Source organism: Clinocottus analis, unplaced genomic scaffold (genome assembly GCF_023055335.1).
Source record: "Clinocottus analis isolate CAN_PGR_092001 unplaced genomic scaffold, fCliAna1.0.p SCAF_9, whole genome shotgun sequence".
Classification (NCBI taxonomy): Eukaryota; Metazoa; Chordata; class Actinopteri; order Perciformes; family Cottidae; genus Clinocottus; species Clinocottus analis.
In genome coordinates this window covers 17,113,136-17,134,122 of record NW_027176251.1, presented here as the reverse complement: position 1 = coordinate 17,134,122, position 20,987 = coordinate 17,113,136, and the positions used below count along the sequence as shown (strand labels likewise).

At 42.4% G+C, this 20,987-nt stretch overlaps 1 protein-coding gene across 2 annotated transcripts in view; it reads left to right on the top strand.

Annotated features, from left to right (window-relative positions):
- The window catches only part of LOC137780738 (proprotein convertase subtilisin/kexin type 4-like), a 162,589-nt gene that overhangs the window by 8,618 nt on the left and 132,984 nt on the right, over positions 1–20,987 (top strand). For both annotated transcript variants that reach the window (XM_068568930.1, XM_068568929.1), the window contains 2 exons: positions 10,281–10,373; positions 20,816–20,897. In XM_068568930.1, the coding sequence (XP_068425031.1) occupies positions 10,281–10,373; positions 20,816–20,897 (175 nt within the window). The remainder of the gene's footprint in view (positions 1–10,280; positions 10,374–20,815; positions 20,898–20,987) is intronic.

Genomic DNA, 20,987 nt, shown 5'->3' with positions numbered 1-20,987 from the left:
AGTACATGTCCACACACCTTGCGCGTATAACACACACACACACACACACACACACACACACACACACACACACAGTCTGACTTCCTCTCACCCGCTTTTGTCCCCAATTTTAATTCATTCCAGTAAGCTTTTCTCCATTTTCCTTATCTCTTTCTCTCTCCATCACACACTCATTCATTCATGGCTATCTCCATCTCTTTCATTTTCTCTCTCTCTCTCTCTCTCTCTCTCTCTCTCTCTCTCTCTCTCTCTCTCTCTCTCTCTCTCTCTCTCTCTCTCTCTCTCTCTTTGCTTACCCCTCCCCTCCCCCCTCCCCTTGCTCCATCCTCGCTCATGCCTCACTCTCATTTGTAAATGGAGAGAGGACTTGACTCAGGAATATGTTGAGGAGGTGGTTTCCCTCCCAGGTGGGAAACTCTGGTGGGAGAGAACGGTAGAAGAGAAGGAAAAGGAAAAGGAGGAGGAGGAGGAGGAGGAGAGCAGAAATTACGCTACCACTCCCTCTCTTTCCCTTCCTCTCTCTCCCTGGGCTGAGATGATGTATGGCTGCAAAGGCCACATGTTGGCCGTGTGATGGATTAAAGCACTTTGTAGGAAAATTACTGAGAGCGCCTCAGCACACCCGAGTCTAGCCCTTAATAAAACTCTCTTCAATATTGAAATGGAGAGAGAGATAGGGAACGAGAGAGCGAGATAAAGAAGATAAAGGAAGATGGTGGACGAGAGCAGCGAGTGGTGGTAGAAACACACAAACGCGTTCACACACAATACTCATATTCTATGAAGTCTAGGTGATATGTAATATTGAGAAATGTTGTAAAATTGCACTTTGTAAAGCTTTACTGTGGGATTTTAAGACCAGTCTTTGTTTGGAGCGGGTTTATAAACCGAGCTCAGAGAGTAAAAGTAAACCAGATTTTGTGAGGTTGTTGTTTATTATAAGCTTTGTGGATGATTTTTTATATGTTTGTCGGTTTTCCCATTTCTTACCCAAACTACGAAGCTGAGAAACAACACAGAATCCAGTCCAAACCTGTGTAACGCGACAGTGTACTTCACCCAGAAGGAGAATTCCATTTCAGAGTTTAATTAATCGTGAGTTTGTGAGACAGCAGATTTTATTTTGGTTGCTCAGCCCTTAACTGAGCGGGACTCACAAATGACAGAAATAAATGCAGCAGGCCTGCAGCAAATTGGACTTGGAATGTAATAACTTGGTACGTGAATATTGAGTGCATAAGCTTGTTTATAGAACGAGTGCATTGTCCTTGCAAAACATGCTCGCTCCGAACGGGGCCATCTGCTTTAACTGTGGTGTTGCACTTTTCTTGAGGAACCTCTTGAAAACCTCACCCCCGACACTGCGCTTTAGTTGGGTCCACAGTGCTGCACCTGCCATGACGTAGATGGGTCACAATTGCAGTCAGTTACTTTAAAACACAGGTGAATTACAGTCTGTATTTCAGGGGGGGGAAAAAACACAAACCTGGGCGGATATATTCACTTTAAAGGATAAAGCATGGATTTTATTAATAATCTGAATCAGAACTGTTTATGGCCAAGTACATTGCTCATACAAGGAGGTATTCATGGAGGTAATTTGCCGGCGGTAAGGTTATAAGATAGTATGGCAAAAATGTACAAGTCATGGGCAAAATAGAGCATCGCTCTTCCTGCAGGCTGCCCGCTTGTGCTGTCAATGAGACAGTGGAGGCCTTTTGCACACGACATGCTGGACTCGGTCCACGAGGCTCTAAAGCCCGGCTACCGCCACTGCACACTCGGTGCAAAGTAGATTGAATGAACGGTTCTCATTCAGTCAGTCCGACATTCCTTGCTTTTATAGTTAAATACTCCCACATAATGACACCACATTGACACATTCACTGTACCGCCCATTTTAAACCCGACAACTGTTTCATTAATCCCTAATTTTAGTCATTTCATGCACAAATGCCACACATTTATGGGTTTCAGGAGTTGCTGCTTTTCTGTGTCGTATGGGAGGGCAAATTGAATGTTTTGGTTGTGGTCATTAAAAATGCAAATATTTTATTTCCTCTCTTCATTTCAGACATTAGTCTGATTACAATAAATCAAGAAAATATCAGCACAGTATCACTCGTAAAAATAATTGAGTAATGATACGTTGCACCCGTTGATGACCAACAGTTCATGTAGGATGTCATTCGTTCCATGTGAAGTGATTAAATAAGCCAATTCAATACACTCAAGCAAGTTTTGCATAGTTTTAATGTCCGATAACCACAATTGTGTTTAGTGAGTAGAATTCAGTTTAAATGAGAACAATGTTAATGGATTTAACAGTCTGGAGTATTACAATGTGGGTCTTATTTTCAGAATCATTTCCCTCTTTTTCCTTTTAATATATATATTTGTTCCTTCCTAACGTTCTTGGATTACTTTGGTAATTGGAGCTTTATTCTTGTTTTTTGAGGAGTTGTATAAGTGCCGACGTGTGATGGATTAGTGATGAAGTGGAGTTTCCTAACTAAGATGTACACTCTGTATTCACATTAAAGTGACAACCCCTCGGTTCCCCTCCCATCTCCTGCATTTCCTGCCAATACTGTAACCAACAAGGCTTAACTGCTCACCCCATTTAGCCCCGGGCATCACCCTCCTCCCATCCCTCCTTTCTGCTTCTCCATATTTGGGGCTGTGGAGGCCACAGCTCCTGTAGGGCTGTTAGTACACACACCAGCTGCTGTTTTCTCCATAGGGTGGGCTACCTCACGTGGCTCTCGCACACTGCTTCAATGACTCTTGATGTCTGTGTTTGTTTTTATTTATCCTTCATGCTTTTCTCCTTCCATCCCACCATCTCTGGTGCTCTCACTCCTCTTTCTGTCGGACTGTTGGAGGCCGTCAGCAGCAGCAGCGGGGCATGCATCCTGTGGATGCTTCAGCCCTGAGCCCACTGAGACTCCAGAGTCCAACTCTGCTGAACTGATCATCAGATGCTGGAGTACAAATCAGGCTCCAGGCCCTTACACACCAGAGGTTTAATTTTGCACATCAATATGGTTTTTTTTCTTCAAAAATGTATTTTTTTTTAATGAATACTTTCCTAAAACACAAAAATATTACATTGCAAGATATATATATATATATATATATATATATATATATGTATATATATATATATATATATATATATATATATATAATTATTATTTTTTTTGCCTGGGTCGAGGTCTAGAGTCTTAACCAAAACTTTATTCCTTCTTTCAACCTTTACAAAGGCAGCGCAGGCCAGATCCACTCCTTTCACTCTTACCTTTTCCAATAAAATCCCTGGACATGTTCAACTGTTAACCAGAGGTAACAAATATTCACTTTAAGCTTTTCGCTAGAAGGAAACTCTCGGATCCCAGTAGCTGTTCTCTCTGCCTGTGAGAATCTGTTGAAACCTTTTCTTGAAAATGTGCATCCCTGCCATTATGAATAATTCTGATACGAAATATTCACAGGCGAGTATTAAGCGTGTATTTTGTGTTGTTTGTTTATTTGTCACGCCCCAAAACGGTAAGCAAATGAGATCACCTGTCAACAATGACTTGCTCTTTGTCTCGTTGTTTTAGTGATTTTACACATTTTCCATCAACTTTGCTGCTTCAAAGAATAGTAAGAGGGAGAAAGACAAAATAAGAAACTAGAAAATCATGGACTATCAATGAATATATAAGTAATGGATTTTGTAATACGTTGTATCAGCGTGTGGGAATGGAAGGTGATAGACAAATATATATATAAAATAGCAAATGAGAAAATGTATGTTTATGTGATGGGTGAGTCTGCTTGTATGTGCCTATGTACAAAGATAGAGGAAATTAATAAAAACGTGTAATTTACAGTATGTATTGTTTGGGAGAAAAACAACTATTTTAACAAAACACCAACCTGTTATTGTGGTCTTCATAAAGTTGTTATCAGGAAATGAATTCATTGCTTACTGAAGTAGATGAACCGTGGTGTCTAACTGCATCAGCCTGTTAATACAGATGTTGGCAGATTGGCCTTCAGCAAAGATGATTTAAAAAAAAAGCTAAAAGGAGCTTCAAACAATGTTCATAAATCATGACAACACTTCACATCAAGTCACAATTTTAATGTCTTTTAGCAAACAAAAAAAGAACTTAACAGAAAATAAAAGGACACAAACACAACAAAAAAACAAAATGTTAAAATAAACAGACATTAAGGAAGAAAAGATAAAACACCGAGATCACAATACCTGCCGCTCTTATTGAACAGGTGTGACTCACGGTGCCTTAAATCTGCTTTTCCTTCAAGTGAGTTGTTTTGAATTGGGATGCTTGGGTCTTTCAATCATGTGCTGTGCAGTATGATAATCTGATTCGACACTTGAAGAGGGAGCAAAGGCATTTCTTCTCCTTAGGAATCAATAACAAACTGATGAAGGAAAATGTGGAATAATAAAACTTATTTTAGAGAAATCACTAGCATTGACTACACAAAACAAAAATGCTTCCTGACATAATTGGGAAATTGCACTATAAAGCCATTTGGCAACCATTTCCATCAATAGGCTCCTGTGATGAGCTTTTACAGTTAAATGAATATCAGACACTTCCCTCAATGATTATTCAATCCATTTTCATGTCAGGTTTTTTCTTCTTCTCCCAAATCAAGACTTGAGCTTGTTGGAATCTTTTCATTATCTCAGTTTAGGTGGTCTTGACTACAACTCAAGCGTACAGTGTGCCCCAGTTATTTTTCTTCTACTGTTACTCTTCTTGTTCCTGAGGCTGCACATTAGGTAGACGCTAGAACAAAATTAAAAATCCACTATTGGATAATTAAAATTCTGTTCTTCAATTGATAAATCTATTCTTCTTCTGTCTTCGCTTCGACTTCCAACTCATAATTGTGAGTGATTTTTGACGAGGGTCCAACATTTGTAAGCTAATATTCACTCCTTATGGGAGCTTTTTAAAATTTCATTCTGTTATACATCATCGGTTCCTCTCAGCAATAGTAGTCTGATCTGCTGTTATTGTGTTGTTTCCTTATCATAATGTACTGTGCAGCATATTGAATGAGACTTCCTTTCAGTTGTTTGAAGGAGCCTCATAAAGTCCACTCAGCCTTCATCTGTGCATACATCTTAGTTATCTGAAGTGAGAGCATGTCATGGTTATCATCCTGGAAATACAGTTTATAATACAGTTCAATTATGGTTAGCGGTGTGGCCTTACACCAAGAATGTTGTGTGCATGTTCTCCCCACGTCTGCGGCTTTCCACCTACAATCCTTGAACATGCAGGTTAGATTATTTGGAAACTAATTGCACATAAATGTGACTAGTACATTATGTTAATGCAATCAGTGTATCGTCTATCTGCATTATTTATTTTTGTGTTGCAAATACAGAAGACCAACAGCTCACCGATTTGAGCTGAAAAGGCATGCGTGTTGGTGGTGAGCTCGTCGTCTCTGCAATCTCCTCAACCCGAGGACGAGAGGTGATGTCTTATACAGCTACTTTCACTCAAATGATCTTGATGTGAATAAATTCAATGTACAAATCCTCCCACTGGGAAGCAAACCATGTTAGTCTTAGTTCAGTTACACAGGAATCCTAAAACGCTTCAGCTTTCAATGTGCATCGAACAAACAAAATACTCTGTTCTAGTTTGGATTTCCTCTTGTGACAGTGGGGTCCACACATTGCTTCCTGGCAGACCTTTTCTTTCTGCATTTTTTCTTTTCTTTTGTTCATTGAACTTCAAGATACCATTGTGAGTGTTTGATTTGATGATCTATAGTCTTTTATTTTATCCCCAAAGTTTTCTCCATTTTTATTACTTACTTTTTAATACACACAAAACTGTTCCCCATAATATTTCTCAATTGAGATAAGAGCAAAATGATTGTTTTGAACAACCTGATGGGTTGATGATGGAGTAATAATGTGTTTGAAATGCCACTTAAACATGACAATCTCTGATTTAATTTACATTTCAGATGTCGGTGAGTCGATATGCAAGTATCGTTAACATCTGTCAGTACTACTCAGGATCTTTGATTTCCTGCAGCAACACAGTATCAGTATAGCCCACGTATCATCCTCTGAAAGCTTTGCGGCACTCTCCTTACAGCAGCAGTAGTGTTATGCTAATCCCCTCTTCACCGGCGCCTTGGACTAAGGTCATTCGTTGGAGAGATTCAGTTAAGCAATCAAGACCCTGAGACTATTTTCAATAGTCCCGTTTGTCAGCTTATATCTCTGTCTGGAGTCTGAAGGTCTTGTTGCATTGAGGTGTCCTCAGTCTGAGAAGAGAGCGACAGGCCAGGGCGCCGTGTCTCCATTTGCACCATGTCACAGATTCAATCTCCACATCTTGGTTTCAGAAAAAAACCTCAGAAGGACATTCAAGTAGTTTATGGATCATTGCATTCCAACCAATAATTCATGAGTAACATGTGGGAGTTTAGTCTGATCTGATTGAAATATACATTACAACAAAGTTATGCAATAGGACAAACACAAATGGATTAGTCTTTTCTGTAGAAAGCCCCATGAGGATCGCTTTTATTTTTTTCTATGTCCACCACTTAGTGTTCATGAGTCTGTGCAAAGTTTCTTGTCAGTCAGAGCCCAGAAATTCTCAGACAGGTTTTAAGTGTTCTAAAAACATCGAATGCTTCGCTGTAGCAAGGCGTTTTGATAAATAACCCAATTTTGATCGGTGTTGACATCAGTCATGCCTCTTACAGTGGCAGTCTCTAAGATCCATTATCTACACTGTTTATGGATCCACTATGCAATAGATCTACCTCTGACTGCAGACGGCTTGGACGTCCCAATTCACGTCAAGCTTACTTAGTTCATTGTGCAATGACTCAAGCATGCAGTATCTCTCTCTCTCTCTCTCTCTCTCTCTCTCTCTCTCTCTCTCTCTCTCGCTCTCTCTCTCTCTGTGTTTGTGTGTGTGTGTTTGAAAACTCTCATGATTAGTGTTCTCAGTGACTGGCTGGCTGATGGGGTTGATTTGTCCGACAGTGCTGTGTGTCAGGCAGACCCGGCGTCCACACCGGAGAACATGAGTGAAGGAGCGGATAATTGATAGTGACAAGGCGCTCCCAGCCTTAATTGCTGCTGGTGAATTAGATTACCTTTTCAAAGTGCCTTCATTAGCAGAGGGAGAGCCATACCAACGGTCCCCTGATTGGCCTCATATTGTTTTGCTGTGAACCTGCTCTGGCAGGGCACAAGGATGTGTGTGTGTGTGTGTGTGTGTGTGTGTGTGTGTGTGTGTTGGATGGAAATTGCTTACTAATTTTCATGTACAGCTGTAGTTTGACGGTGTGTCCATCTGTGTGTGTCTTCTGCACATCTAGTGTCAATAATGTCAAGTTGTCAAAGTGACACGTTTTGCAGGAAGTGCTTCTCTGTTTCTATGGACCACTGACTGCTTTCACAGTTGTAAAGGGTTGGTTCACACAAATTACAAACAACAGATTGTCTCACTTAGCTGTCTAGCCAAATAGTTTTGGTTTTATTTGTTTTGAGACATTTGCCTGTAGATTTACACCTCCGTACAGTGTGAGTAAATGGAGAATTGCAAGTAAAGGACTGAACAGCCATGTGTCTCTCACCGAGAACAAACAAACAGCAAAAACAACTTTCTACAGAGGAAACAGCTCCTATAGAGAGTGTCGAGTGTGAGATCTGGAGACTAAAGTGCAGTCAAAGGCAGAAGATGAGACGATGCTGTGGCTCAGCAGGTGGAGGGGGTCGTCCACTAATCGCAGGGTTGGCGTCTCATTCTGTCCACATCCTGTGCCTTGCATGGCTGCCCACTGCCATCAGTGCGTAAATGTGAATGAGTATTGTAAAGAGCTTTAGATAAAAGCGCAATATAATTGCAGTCCATTTACCTTCACTTAAATAGCTATTATCTTGGCTAAACGAAAACTCTCCAGCCATCAAGCTGATTTAACGAGAACTGTACATGAGTCTAAGACTGATAGCTGGAGTTGGCATGTACCTGTGTCTTTAAGAAAAGGGGCAGGAAACATGTACATACCCTGTTCACCCAAGTTTAGGGATTCAGCGATAAGATATTATCACTACGCTCTGTTGAATTCAATGATGAATGTAAAAATGTCCGCAACATTTGTATTCGTAAGTACTTGTATCAATTCTCTGTATTGGCAAGTCCTCAAAATGTATTTGCACTTTTATTTGGTCTGAAAATTGGTGCATCCCTCCCCAAGTTTTGCTTTTGCAGTAATTCAGCCATTGGCTAATAACAAGATATTACTTACCGAAAGGAGGTTGCATACCAAACCAAATACTGATGAATACACGCACCGTGTCAGCCTTAGCATTTTGGAAAATTCCAGTAAGCCCTTAAACCTAAACCCAAGCATCCAAATATCAAGAGTGCTAAAATCTTATTTTTCCTCAAACAACTGTAAAAATGATGGTAAGTAATACAAAATATATTTTAAAGTGTAACTTAATTTATTTTCCCCCATTTATTTCCAGTGAGATCAAGGGTCAAGGACTTTGGTACCGGCAGCCATGGAGCTGGTAGCTTCAGGTTTAATAAAGGCTTGAACCCTCAGGTCTCCAGTCGTTTCTGTGATCCCACTGCCAGTAAAAACAAAACAAACAAAAAACAACTAAAAGCTGGTGATTTTGTCAGAGAGAGGAGTTATCGTTCCATGCAGATGATGACATGAGCATATTTAAAAAGAAAAAGAAATCAACACTTCCTGCCCAAACCCAAAAGTCCAAAACCTAAAGTCTACCCCCTCTTCATCCCCGCAGCAACAGTTTCAGCTCCAGCCACCATTCCTCATCCCATTTCCATATCTGTCTCCAGTCACTGCTCAACCCAATGGCGTCCCCGTCCCTGTCACAGGCTTCATCCCTGCCCCAGCCAGCCTGCAGCTCCCCTGCTGAGTTAAATGGAGTGTGCCGGCGTCAGGGGAGACGCGTGCCTGCTCAGTTCAGCTCAGCTCAGCTGGGCTGCCAGCGTTATAAACTTACTGTGCGATTATTGTCAGAGCGAGACTCCCCCCACCCAGGAGGTCTGCGCTGATGGGTACCATGTCACCGGGCACAGCCCGCCACGAAGGGAGGGATGAGAGAGAGCAAACGAGGGATGGAAACACGGGTGAGAAAAGGACATGGGCAAGGAAGAGCAGTTCTGTTGGTGGGAGTGATGCGGAAAGGGGAATCGAGGGAGAAAGGATAAAATAAGATGGAGGAATACGAACAAGCAGCAGCGCAGAGAACCATCAAAGGGAGGGAAAAAGCCAAGCTGAGGAAGGAAAGACTGATGTAAACCTAGCTCAGCAGACAAAGACGAGGGAAGACACACAGAGTGCTATAAAGAGGGAGAAGCAGAGGAATAATGCACCGAGAGAAGAAAGAGAGGCAGCAGGGAAATCAAGGAGAAAGAGAGACGGGGAGGGCGGGTAGAAAAGAAAGGCAAAGAGAGAAATTAGAGAGAAAATGTTCAAGCGGGTGATGTGTGCTGTGATTGTTTTTTTTCTCTCTCTCTCTCTCTCTCTCTCTCTCTCTCTCTCTCTCTCTCTCTCTCTCTCTCTCTCTCTCTCTCCCCCACGATCTAAACGGTCGGGATGTGGCCTGTATCTGCCGGCAAGAAGGAACTCAATTTGGGACAATTTACTCTGCAGTCTCAGCCCTGATGCACCTCAGGGACAGAGAATAGAGAGAATGAATGTGAAGGGAGATAGAATCAGCAAGCCACACACACACACACACACACACACACACACACATGCACACAACGTGCGCCTTGCACACAATTGCCGCCGAGTAGATTTCACTTAGTTAGTTCTAACTCTCCCAGGCGGTCAATACGATTTCAGTTTATAAGGCTTGGAAATGAAAAGCCCAGGATAAGGTTAGATAAACTGTGTGCTATTTGATTTCGGCCCACCTCTTGCAGGAAAACCCACACAAGACAGATGGCCGGAGGGGATACGCTGATATCATGTTGTGCAAAGGGTCATGTGGGTGATTACGGCTGAATACGTGATGGGTTTTGAACCCTCACATTGAATGCGTGTTGGTTTCTCTGTAATGATGAAAACCCTTCTAGGATTTATGAGTTTTTGAGGGCACAGTATTTTGACAAATTCTTAAATACAAGGTGCTCAACCAAGCCAATCTTGTTTTCTGTAAACCCTTCATGTCCTGAAAGTGAATGGGCTTGATGTCCTGACCACAACACGCGTTTCTATGCCAACAGGTGGGCAGCCTGGAGGATGTGTACACCCTGAGAGACAGCAGGGGGCGCCATGACAGAGCCACCTTTGAGAGCAGACTTTCTACGTCAGTAGGGGTAAGTATTTCAACTGTTCCATTAAACAAACACCGCTCAATAAAATCCCCATCGCACTTCATGAGCCAGAGAGGCTTTCCAAACTGCAGGTTTCCCAAAAAGAAGCTGCCCCTTAGTTTTTTATTTATTTTTTGTTCTTGGCCTGACTCGCACTGTCTGTGTAACACAGCGGGAAATGGATTTGTAACTACAGCAAATCAGAGCGTTCAGCTACTTAGACGTGACTGTTTGATACATTTAACATGGCCACGTCAAGGTGAATTCACTCTGGCATCAGTTCTGATTTTACACAGCATGTATATGCAAATGTAAGTTCATTTGGCTGGCGTTGCTGTTTTAATCAGGGTCTCGTGTTGATTAGCGCCAAGGATGGAAAAAAAAACAAAAAAACAAAACAAACAGAGCCATGTGGTGAGTAATGGCTAAAAGTTGTTTACCTTGATCGTGTAGCTTGTGTGCCTGTTCCACCCAGTATCACTTTATAAGCCCCCTCCCCCGCCACCTTCAACAAGCCGTTCTGCATCACCCTCGGAGCGCACAATGCAGCCTGCTCACGGGGCTTTTGTTGCCAGGGAAACCGTCACCCCCGGAGACATCCCGTGACAGCACAGGGTGAGGGAGGAGGGACGGGAAGAAGGGTCAGGGATGCAGCTTTGGCCCCGTCCGTTCTCCGGGGTGCACCAGACCTCTGGCCCTTCCCCGGCGCGCTGCCCCTTCAGTGACACACACAAACAAAGAACACACAAAGCAGCAGCAGCAGCAGCACATTCAAACACACAGACGGACACGCCCGCATGCACCGAAACAGCGGGAGGAAGAAATGGACAGCGAATAAAAGAGAGCGAATATTCCCAACTTTCTGATTCAGAGTTATCATCTGAATCAGTGTGCGTGTGATTAATTGAAGTAATTTATGCACAATCTCCAGTGACTCCATGTATGGTTCATGATTTCATTAAAGTGTAACTTTAATTACTTTTCTACTATCGTAACTTTAGGTGAAAATGAATTTGCACGCCCCAAAATGTCCCACATTTCGTAATGAGTCTTAAACTAAATGGATTGCACAAATAATGTTTTGGGATAATGAACAATTGCATACTCAGACGTTGCGTCTGCTAACGAGGCGCCGGGGCATCCTTAAATGCCATGCATCGAAGTCTGCGTGTTGGCTATGCTCTCTTGTGTGAGCGGACCGTTTTTAGCGTGTAGTGGCTGAATTGAAACCAACAGGATACCTTTTCTTGTTAAACTATTGCTGTCCTTTTTCTCTTCTTTTTTTGTTGCTTGAAAACAGTCAATATTATGATAGGTATATGGAAGATATATATTTATGGTGGCTTATGTGTTGCCAAACATAATTACTGTGTGTTGGCTACAGTAGTTGGCCTGCTGCCAAAGCCCACGCAATAATCCACCCACCTCTGACCAGGCCTCTGTCTATACAGAGCAGTGTGCTGCTTTCCACTCTGCATCACTGTACTTTGCATTGCACGGCAGGTGGGTTGCATTACAGAGCCGCTAATTACTGCAGCGTGCAAGGTTTAGTGAGCCGGAACGTCGAGACAGAGTTAATGTTAGTTTAAACTGCCTACTGAGGTGAAAACAGAGCTAGCTCGAGTGACGCGGTAACGTGCCAATCCAGGTAGCTCGAATGCGGTGTTAAGTGTCCTCTTTAGAGGAATTTAATTTGTTCCAAATGCAGGTTTGACTTACTTGTGTCGAAAAAGCATGAGAATATGTTGTTTCCATGTGTTAGATGTAGTGGAATTAAAGTGAGTGGGGTTTGCTGCTATAGGTCTCTGTGAAGTTTTGAATTTGAAATAAGTTTGTTTGTTCAAACTTCCCGAGCTGTTTGCGGAAGGTACAGAAAGTCCATGTCTTTCCTGACTGGAAGTTCTTCTTTCTTTCTTTCTTTCAACAGATTTGCTGTCGGAAAATGTTTTGATTGTAACTTTACAATTTAGAAAAGTGAACAGCAACCATGTACTCAACTGCTCATCTCCTTGTATTTCAATAATACAGTAATTAGATTTGAACATGAGTACTTGATCTCAGGCAATCTCTCATCATCTATTTTGCCAGCAGCGTTAGCGTGCCCCGTTGTGACGCCACCAGGGTAGAAAAAGTTAAACTGTGAAAGTTAAACGGTGACTGGAGGTTGTTCCACGGTTAATCTTTGTAGAAGGAAAAGGCTTCTGCGAGCTGAGGGTATTTTTTGAGATGCAGCTGGCTACAAGGCGAGCAGCAACAACAACGGCGGGAATAGGGACGATGAAAAGAATAAAGAAACAGCGGTGAAATGAGGGCTGATCTGCAAAGTGCTGAAAAGGCAGCAATTACTAGAGACTCGTGGACAGCACTTTACCACAGAGTCATAGCCGTCATTTACCATTTCATTCAGACAGCTGTCCTGCAGACAAGCAGTTGTGATAGATCGCTGCAGGAATGAGTCTTCAAACCCGGATTAAGGGGGCCGGGAGGCTGGGGGGGGCGGGATGTTGACGCCTGAAAAAAGACCTGTGGTTAGCACAAACTAAAGAAATTCTATGAGATAACTTTTTATTCTACTTTGTAAAATACGTCCGTAGATACCCCTATTTTTGTGACTTTAAAAAATGTCTGTTGTTACCAAGTGATCAGCCCACTCACATCGAGCGGACCACCCTCTCCTTGTTGTGTGAACTCTCGTTCATGTGGCTGTGGTGTAATTTGTTTATTGGCTAACGTCAGCTTTTTTTCTGCAATAAACTTAAAATAGAGAATGTCCATTCCTCAATAAAACTAAAGTTAAATGTACTGTGACGTTAGTTAACTTATGTAACCATATTGTAGAATCACTTTTATGCCCAGAATACTTAACTAAGTGGATAAAAGTGATTGTCGATTAAGTTACAAAGAAACGTCCGAAGGACACCTCCATCATGTCCTCACCGTAGACTAAATGTAGGAGCGGTCAGTAAATTAACGCGCATACTTGTCGTGTCACTTCAAAACTTATTTTTATTCCATAACAACAACAGAAAAAGAAATTAACTCATCTAAAACACACCTGGCTGTACACAGGTGACATTTACGTATAGAGCTAACGCCCACATCATCACTGCGTCATAAACATTTCAGTTATATCATATTAACAGGATCAGCAGTATTTCATTATGATCAGCATCATTTTATATAGAAGGTAGCATGATTATAATTTACTCACAAGGATAGGATATGGTATAAGTAAAACACAAATCAGTGTAATGGCTTCTACACTAAAGGCCAGCTTCACAGGCTGTTCATCACAGAAACAGGAGGTCCACTTACTCGCCCGTTCTGGAGCCCTTTCGTCTGCATTGCACAGTCATTATCAGCACATATAGTTCATGCATACACACCGTGAAACATTGAAGAATACTGTGAAGTGTCCAATAACTAGATTTCCATGACATCTGAGAGTGTAAAACGCTTCAGTTGAACTTGTAAATATGACCGTGTTGCTTCCTTATCAAAGGAAAAAGGATCACCCTTCATGAGTCAACTGCAACAACTCTTCATATCAAACACTGGCTGAGTTAGAGCGGTCCATAGGAATGGGGCCATTGTCTACAACATTGTTTACAACACACACAAACACACACACACACACACACACACACACACACATGTCTCTTTTGACTCACACATACATCATCCTGCTGCCACAAATTCTCACTAGCGCACCAAATGTGGATTTACAGGACATTACATTGACTTACATTCCACTACTTGTCTAATCCTAATCTACGCCTAATATTAAATTAATCTTAAACCTAAAATATAATGATTTATTTTATGAGAACTTGTATTTCATCCCACGAAAGGAAGACAAGTTCCCAGAATGTAATTGTGCAAACAGATTTATGTCCCCCGCGACATGAGTACGACATGCAGACACAGACGAACACAAGTAGAGGTCCATGGTGGTTTCTCGGAGGAGGTTTTGCCACCATGTAATCCCGGTCGATTCAGCCCTCTGTCAGCAAAGCAACAATCAGCTATTGTATTAATCGCCCTGCTAATGACACAATTAGCAAGGCTGTGGAAAAAAACAAACACATGAGGGCTCGGAGGCGACACACAGATAAAGCCGCGAGGCGCCAACATGCACATTTATGCAGATAACAAACCGTTTGCATACATTCTGACTTAAACCGGCACAAAGCCCGACATGTACTCAAACATAAATCTAAGACATGCACACAGGAATACATCCACACAGGTAACGCACACAGGTAACGCACACACACAAACACAAACACACACATACCGTACGGCTGCAGTATGACCGGAGATAATAACACCCAGGTCACTCTGCCAGTACCTTGTTTACTTCAGGCTCCACCTTCCCTCATTGACCCTCTTCCTAACGGTCCTAACTCTCGTACCTCGTGTGGTTTCATTCTCAAACACACGGACACGTCTCGGACTGAACTCTACACTGACCTTTTACAAAATGTCTCGGATACGAACCCCCTGCCAGCTCCTGACATACACTCACTGGTACCTGCCGGTGGGCTACACACTCAATACACACATACAGACAACCACTGCCCCGGTCCTCTAGTGTGTTTTTATTTTTTATTTATTTTTATGTGTGTGCTCTCTTTGTCTTAATGTCTTGTCGAGCTAGTTTAAGATGCAGCCGCGTGGAAGCGGCGCCTTATTGTTACCGCCACTCGAGCAGCGACGAGGCCTTTAGTAATGAGAGTAAAAGACAACTGAACAAAGTCAGAGACAATAGAACAAAGTTATGGACGGAGACGTGGAAGATTATGTCAAGGTCGAGTCATCAAATCAACTGAACGACCTCATGCATATTCACAGCTTTCTTTTCCCACCGATTCGTTTTATAAAAAATGACCATCAAGCAACACTCTTGAGATCCGATATCAAGCAATATGGAAGAGGAAGCTTTGAGTGTCTATTACATAGAAATTAGTGACTATTTACTCACGTATAGCAAAAATACTTGCATGTATGTACGAAGGCGGACAGGATAAACCTGAACTCGGAGAGTAGGGTTGACTTGCATGCATCCGTCAGATTGTGCCCACAATATGTCCTCTACAGGACGGGTGCTATAAGCAGCCCTATTCAGGTTTTATGTCCTTTACAAAAATCTAAATTTAAATTGTTAAATAAAATTAGTAGATTTTTAAAAGACATGTTGACTTTGTTTCTAATAACATTTACGATGGCTCAGTTCTATTGAAATGTCCCAGTGAGCCATGACGGGACATCAGCACAACACCGGGAGCTTGAAACTGAAGCAGCCACATGTCAGCCATTGTTGTTCTTGGTGGCTTCTTTGCTTTTTCCTACTATGACAAGAAAAGGGTCGACGTCTCGTCTCCCAGGTGTCTCACATCGGTGGGTAAATACAGGTCAAACCTGTCCCCACTCTTGACGTCACTTCTGACCCTCCAATCTTTTCTCACACATGTCCTGATCTATTCAACGGAAAGATATATCATATTACTTTCTTTCAAGTATGTTTTTTTGGTTAATGATTTGAAGTAAAGTTGTTGCATTGTCCAATTAGCTAACAAACCGCCATCACTATATTTAGTGTGTTTATACTGCTTTGCTAGGTTTGCAGTGTTTGGAAATCTTGTTTAATTTAATTCTGTGCAGTTCCTTTTATTATAGATTCACATTGTTAAACCGACTTCGTTTTTGAACACCTGTTCTTTTGTTCACTGTTTGATGATTGGTCCTGAAGCCGCTTTGTGTGTGTTTGAACGTTCGTTACAGAGAAGGAGATTCAACCCATCTGAGACTAAAATTACTCACTGAGGTTTATTGTCGTTGACTTGCCTGGATTTTGGTTATACTTGGATACTTTCAATGTATTTACTTGTAATTTTCAATTTTAATGGCAATACACAAGATTATCATTTACAAAAAATACAGGTGGTGAGCTACAAAGCATTATTAAGCTAGTTCTCTCTCTCTCTCTCTCTCTCTCTCTCTCTCTCTCTCTCTCTCTCTCTCTCTCTCTCTCTCTTCCTCCCTCTCTCTTCCCCACTCAACCTTCCATCCACATAGGATATATGATTTCCCTCAATGGAGTCTCACCGCTGAAGCATTTGTGTGCTTTTCCTCCTTATTTTCCATTCTTTTTTTTGCTATTTTTTTCTTCTTTTTTTTTAAAGACTCCAGTCACATCCGCAATCCCGCGGCCCTATAAGGAGCTTTCACGCTTTTTGGTTTGCTTTAGATGTTTAATACCCCCTCTCTTTTGTGTCAGGGAGCCGGAGAGGCGTTAAGAAGCGCTGATAAACCCCACTTAGATCCCTTCCTGGCCCGTCACCCCGGCCTGCCGGGCCGCTTTAGCAGGGAACTGATCTGTGACGGTCTGCCACTCAAACTGAGCACTTCTGAAGGCTGACACAATGGAGTGAGCAACACACCAGAGGGCCCGGGGGTGTGGGCGAGTGGGTGGGTGGGGGAAGACGGAGGGAGGGTTAGGCAGAGGAGGGAGACAAGGCCTAGAGGTTCCCTAAGAGAAGGCTAGAGGAGGGGCCAAAGTGTATCTCCCTCTAATCTTTGTCCTCTCTTTCCATGTACGCTATCACTCTCTCTCTACCCTTGCTGCTTGCTACTGTAGAACCCACACATTTCTTCTTTCGACGTGCCTCTGTGTTGGTTTTACTGTTCATCTTGTAGTCTGTGGTAAGACCCCCAACCCTCTCTCTCTCTTTCTCTCTTTCTCTTGTTCTCTGTCTCTGTCTCTCTGGTCGGGGATGTCACTCTGGCAGCTATAGATGAGAGATTGAATGAAGAGGCAGAGAGTAGATGGGTGGGGTTGGGAATGTTGGAGGGGGGGAGAAGGTTGAGGTCCAGATAGGTACAGTGGTGCATCAGGGTCTGGGTGCTCGTTGGTCATGTGGTGCGTTCACTGCTGTGTGGCATCATGGGTCCAGCAAGGGCCAGGCCAGGGCCGACCAAGCCTCAGGAGACCTGGCGTTGTGATTGACAGGCAGGGGGAGGAGGTGGGGTGAGGTGGGTTGGGGTGCGAGGGGAGGGGGACAAGTGGCCACTGCCGCTGCCATCGCCATCGCTTTCCCAGGGGGCCGTGGGTGGGTAGTGAAGCCCAAAATGTCAGCGTTGATATCTCTGCAGCTCTGCTCGTATCACACGGCTGCAGCTGCCTGCCATCCACCGCATCCACTCATTCATATAGAGACATGGGAGTATTATGTGTGCTGGTGCGCACACACACACACACACACACACACACACACACACACACACACACACACACACACACACACACACACACACACACACACACTTCCAGACCCAGACCTTTCTCTGTGTTTCCTCAACACCTTCTCAATCAATCAATTCTGTTCTATAGAGCTATATCTGTGAACACACACACACTTTCACTCCCTCCATCTTACTGTCTTTCTTCTCCTCCACCTCCACACATGCACATTGTCCCTCTGTCAGTTCTACCTCAGCCGTTCAATCATGTTCCACGGCTCTTTTCTTCCTCGCTGCTGGAAAATATTTTTTTCTAAGTCATTTTTTCCTTTTTTTTTATAGTCCTACCTTTTGTCTATATTTCACTGATTTCAAACCAGTCAGTCAGTCTGTTTTTCCATTCAAACAAGCTTTTATTTTGAAAGGAGCAATGTCAGCTTCTTTTGCATTTGATGCTGAAGTTGCAGGCATTGAAATAAGTTCTGTTTGTACAATGTGCCTTTCTGATTAGTGATGTTGTGTGTATGTGTGTGGTTCTATCTGTACTGCGTGTGTGTGTGTGTGTGTGTGTGTGTGTGTGTGCGCTGCCTATATGTCACAGCTAGATGATGAATGCGCTGACAGTAGAGGGGTCAGTGTCACAGACAGTGTGGTCAATTGCCCCTCGTCCCCTGAGTCTAACCTTGAGCAACACTCCCTAAAGAGTCTCAATCTGCCATTAAGGTCCACACACACACACACACACACAAATATGTGTGCACACACAAACATATGCACACACACACGTACACGCAGACATTCCCCAGTGAGTGTGTGCCATTAGTAGCTGGCAGGGCCTGGTTTGACAGAGAGCGATTAGCTCCCTATCATGTGTATTGATCACCGTGTCCTGGCTGCTCCGACAGAGGAGGGGCTGGAGGGATTTTACAAGGTAGTTGGGGCACACACACACACACACACACACACACACACACACACACACACACACACACATGTGCAGTCACGTCCTTATTATCTGTCTGCATGTGCGTATCTTAGTTTTTTAAATATATAAATTACAAACAAATACAGTATAATAGGTTGCATCGTGCAATGTGCCATTTTTAGAAAAAAATGTTTTCCCCAACTCTTTCTGGGCAGTATTGGTGCACATTTAGTGACAACAAAGAAATTGTGATTGGGTAAGCTTAATAGCTACAGTGATGCATTTTTGCATCAGACAAACAGGATAAACAAAGAACTGCAGCCTACAAGTCTGGAATGCACTGGCGTCTGGGGGAAATGGTTAACGAATGACATAATTGAATCATTGTCAGAACATGCACCTTTTTAATATATTGAATTTCAGTTTGGATCCCTGCATGGACAGCCACCATGATCCAAGCCCACCAATGCATAAATAAAAATACATTTGAAAAACATCCCTCATCCATATATATCATGTACAACATTTTTTTTACAAATGTTTTTTTTATGTCCTAGAAACTTTTAAAGCGTGTGTGCATTGAAACCGGACATTGTAAACCAATGATAAGGTCACAGCGCTTCTTTGGTTGGATGATGTCACTTCTGGTAGTGACGGAGTTTGTGTTGGCATTATGACATTTACATGAACGCATGTGCAGATATTGAGTTAGTCTTGAAAGGTGAGTCATTATTAATGTTTTTTCTAGTTTGTTCATTGTATTTTTAGTTTTTGCATTATTGCATACTGAATGATGAAAATACGAAGTACTATACTAGTAAGATACATGACTGTTCAAAATAGCATTATTTCCATAAATAATGACTATTTTAATCGAGATAATTTAGACACTGCATTTATTATTTACATTTTAAATCGTTTTGGGTTGCCATTCATCTTTTACCCTCTGCAGTCTACTAAGTGGTTCAAACTGTGATTTGTCAGTCCATAGTATGCTCAGTTGAGTCCAATAGGGCTAACCCTATTCTAACCTATTTCTGTTGTGACATTTGAAGAATAGCTTTGCTAAAGCGACATACCTTTAATATCCAGCGTATCATTATTGTGCACTTGACACTGACACATGAACTTGTTCCAATTGAAATCTGCATGCATTTTGATGATAAGCTTCCAGTTTCTTTTACAAAACAAAGGATCTCGTTCCTCATGTTAATTAAGCATCTCTTAAAATGTGTACACGGTGTAATCCAAATATTACACTGAGCAAATTATTATTATTGTTTTTGTTAAATTTAATCTTGAATCAATACACCTAATGTAAATACAAATAGGATTACATTTACAGAACTGTACAAATCACATCCACTTCTTGTCTGAGGTCTTCTGTGTTTAATATCACACATGTAGCGCTCTTGGCTCTAAGAGCCCCTCCCCCCTACCCTACTCTTGTCTTCCTTGGATAGTTTAGACCAGCTCTTGTTAATTGAGTCTAATTGAAGAACATGAAGGGGGAATAAAGCAAGCAGGCTTTTAGGACATAAAAGACGGCAGCCGCCTCTCAGTAGTATTTATTTTCAACCTTTTCCACTCTGATTTAAGTGTAAGAGGACAATAGTGGCCTGACACTGATATGTGTGCGTTTTGTGTGCGTGTGTCTGTGATCCGCTGTTTGATTTAGTGCGCCCACCTTCACAAGGACCAGCCTCTTATCAGATCAAAGCTGCAAGCAGCGGTCTATGAAAGGGTGTGTGTGTGTGTGTGTGTGTGTGTGTGTGTGTGTGTGTGTGTGTGTGTGTGTGCGTGCGTGTGCATGCATGTGTGTGAGTGCATGTGCATGCGTGCTCTCGAGGACAGAGGTGTAGGTGAGGTGGGGGTATTTTTCGTTGCTTTTAACCCAGGACAATGGGACTGCAAAGGAGAGAGCGAGCGAGTACTCTTTGAACTAATGAAGAGGAAACCTTTCACTCTCCTCCATAAAGATAGCCAACTGTCCCTCTGCGCTGGATTCTCCCCCTGTACTAGAGTAGAATGAAACCCAATAAAACCAATATATTTCATTTGCTCACTGTTTTGCTTTTATCCACACATGAATCCACACAAAGCTGAAACAAGACTTCAAAAATGTGCATAAGGCCAGGTGTGGACACTAAACTTACAGAAGGGAGGTTGATGCAACAAACAGAAAAGTTAAATGTCTTAATATTATAATGATTGGCCAAAGTCAGCATTATGTCATATTTTCCTCCAAAGTAATTTATTCCTGTGCTTTGCTTTCAAGGTTCAGCAGGTGCAGAGGCAGCACAGTCTTTATAGAGAGAAGCGGGTTCCTTTGACGACACTGGACCTCAGAACCACTGACGGTACGTTTGCATTTTTTTTTTTTTACCAGCGTAAAGTCATGCTTTTGCTCAACTACAGTGGGTTAAAGCCCCTAAAAAAATGGTTTCAAA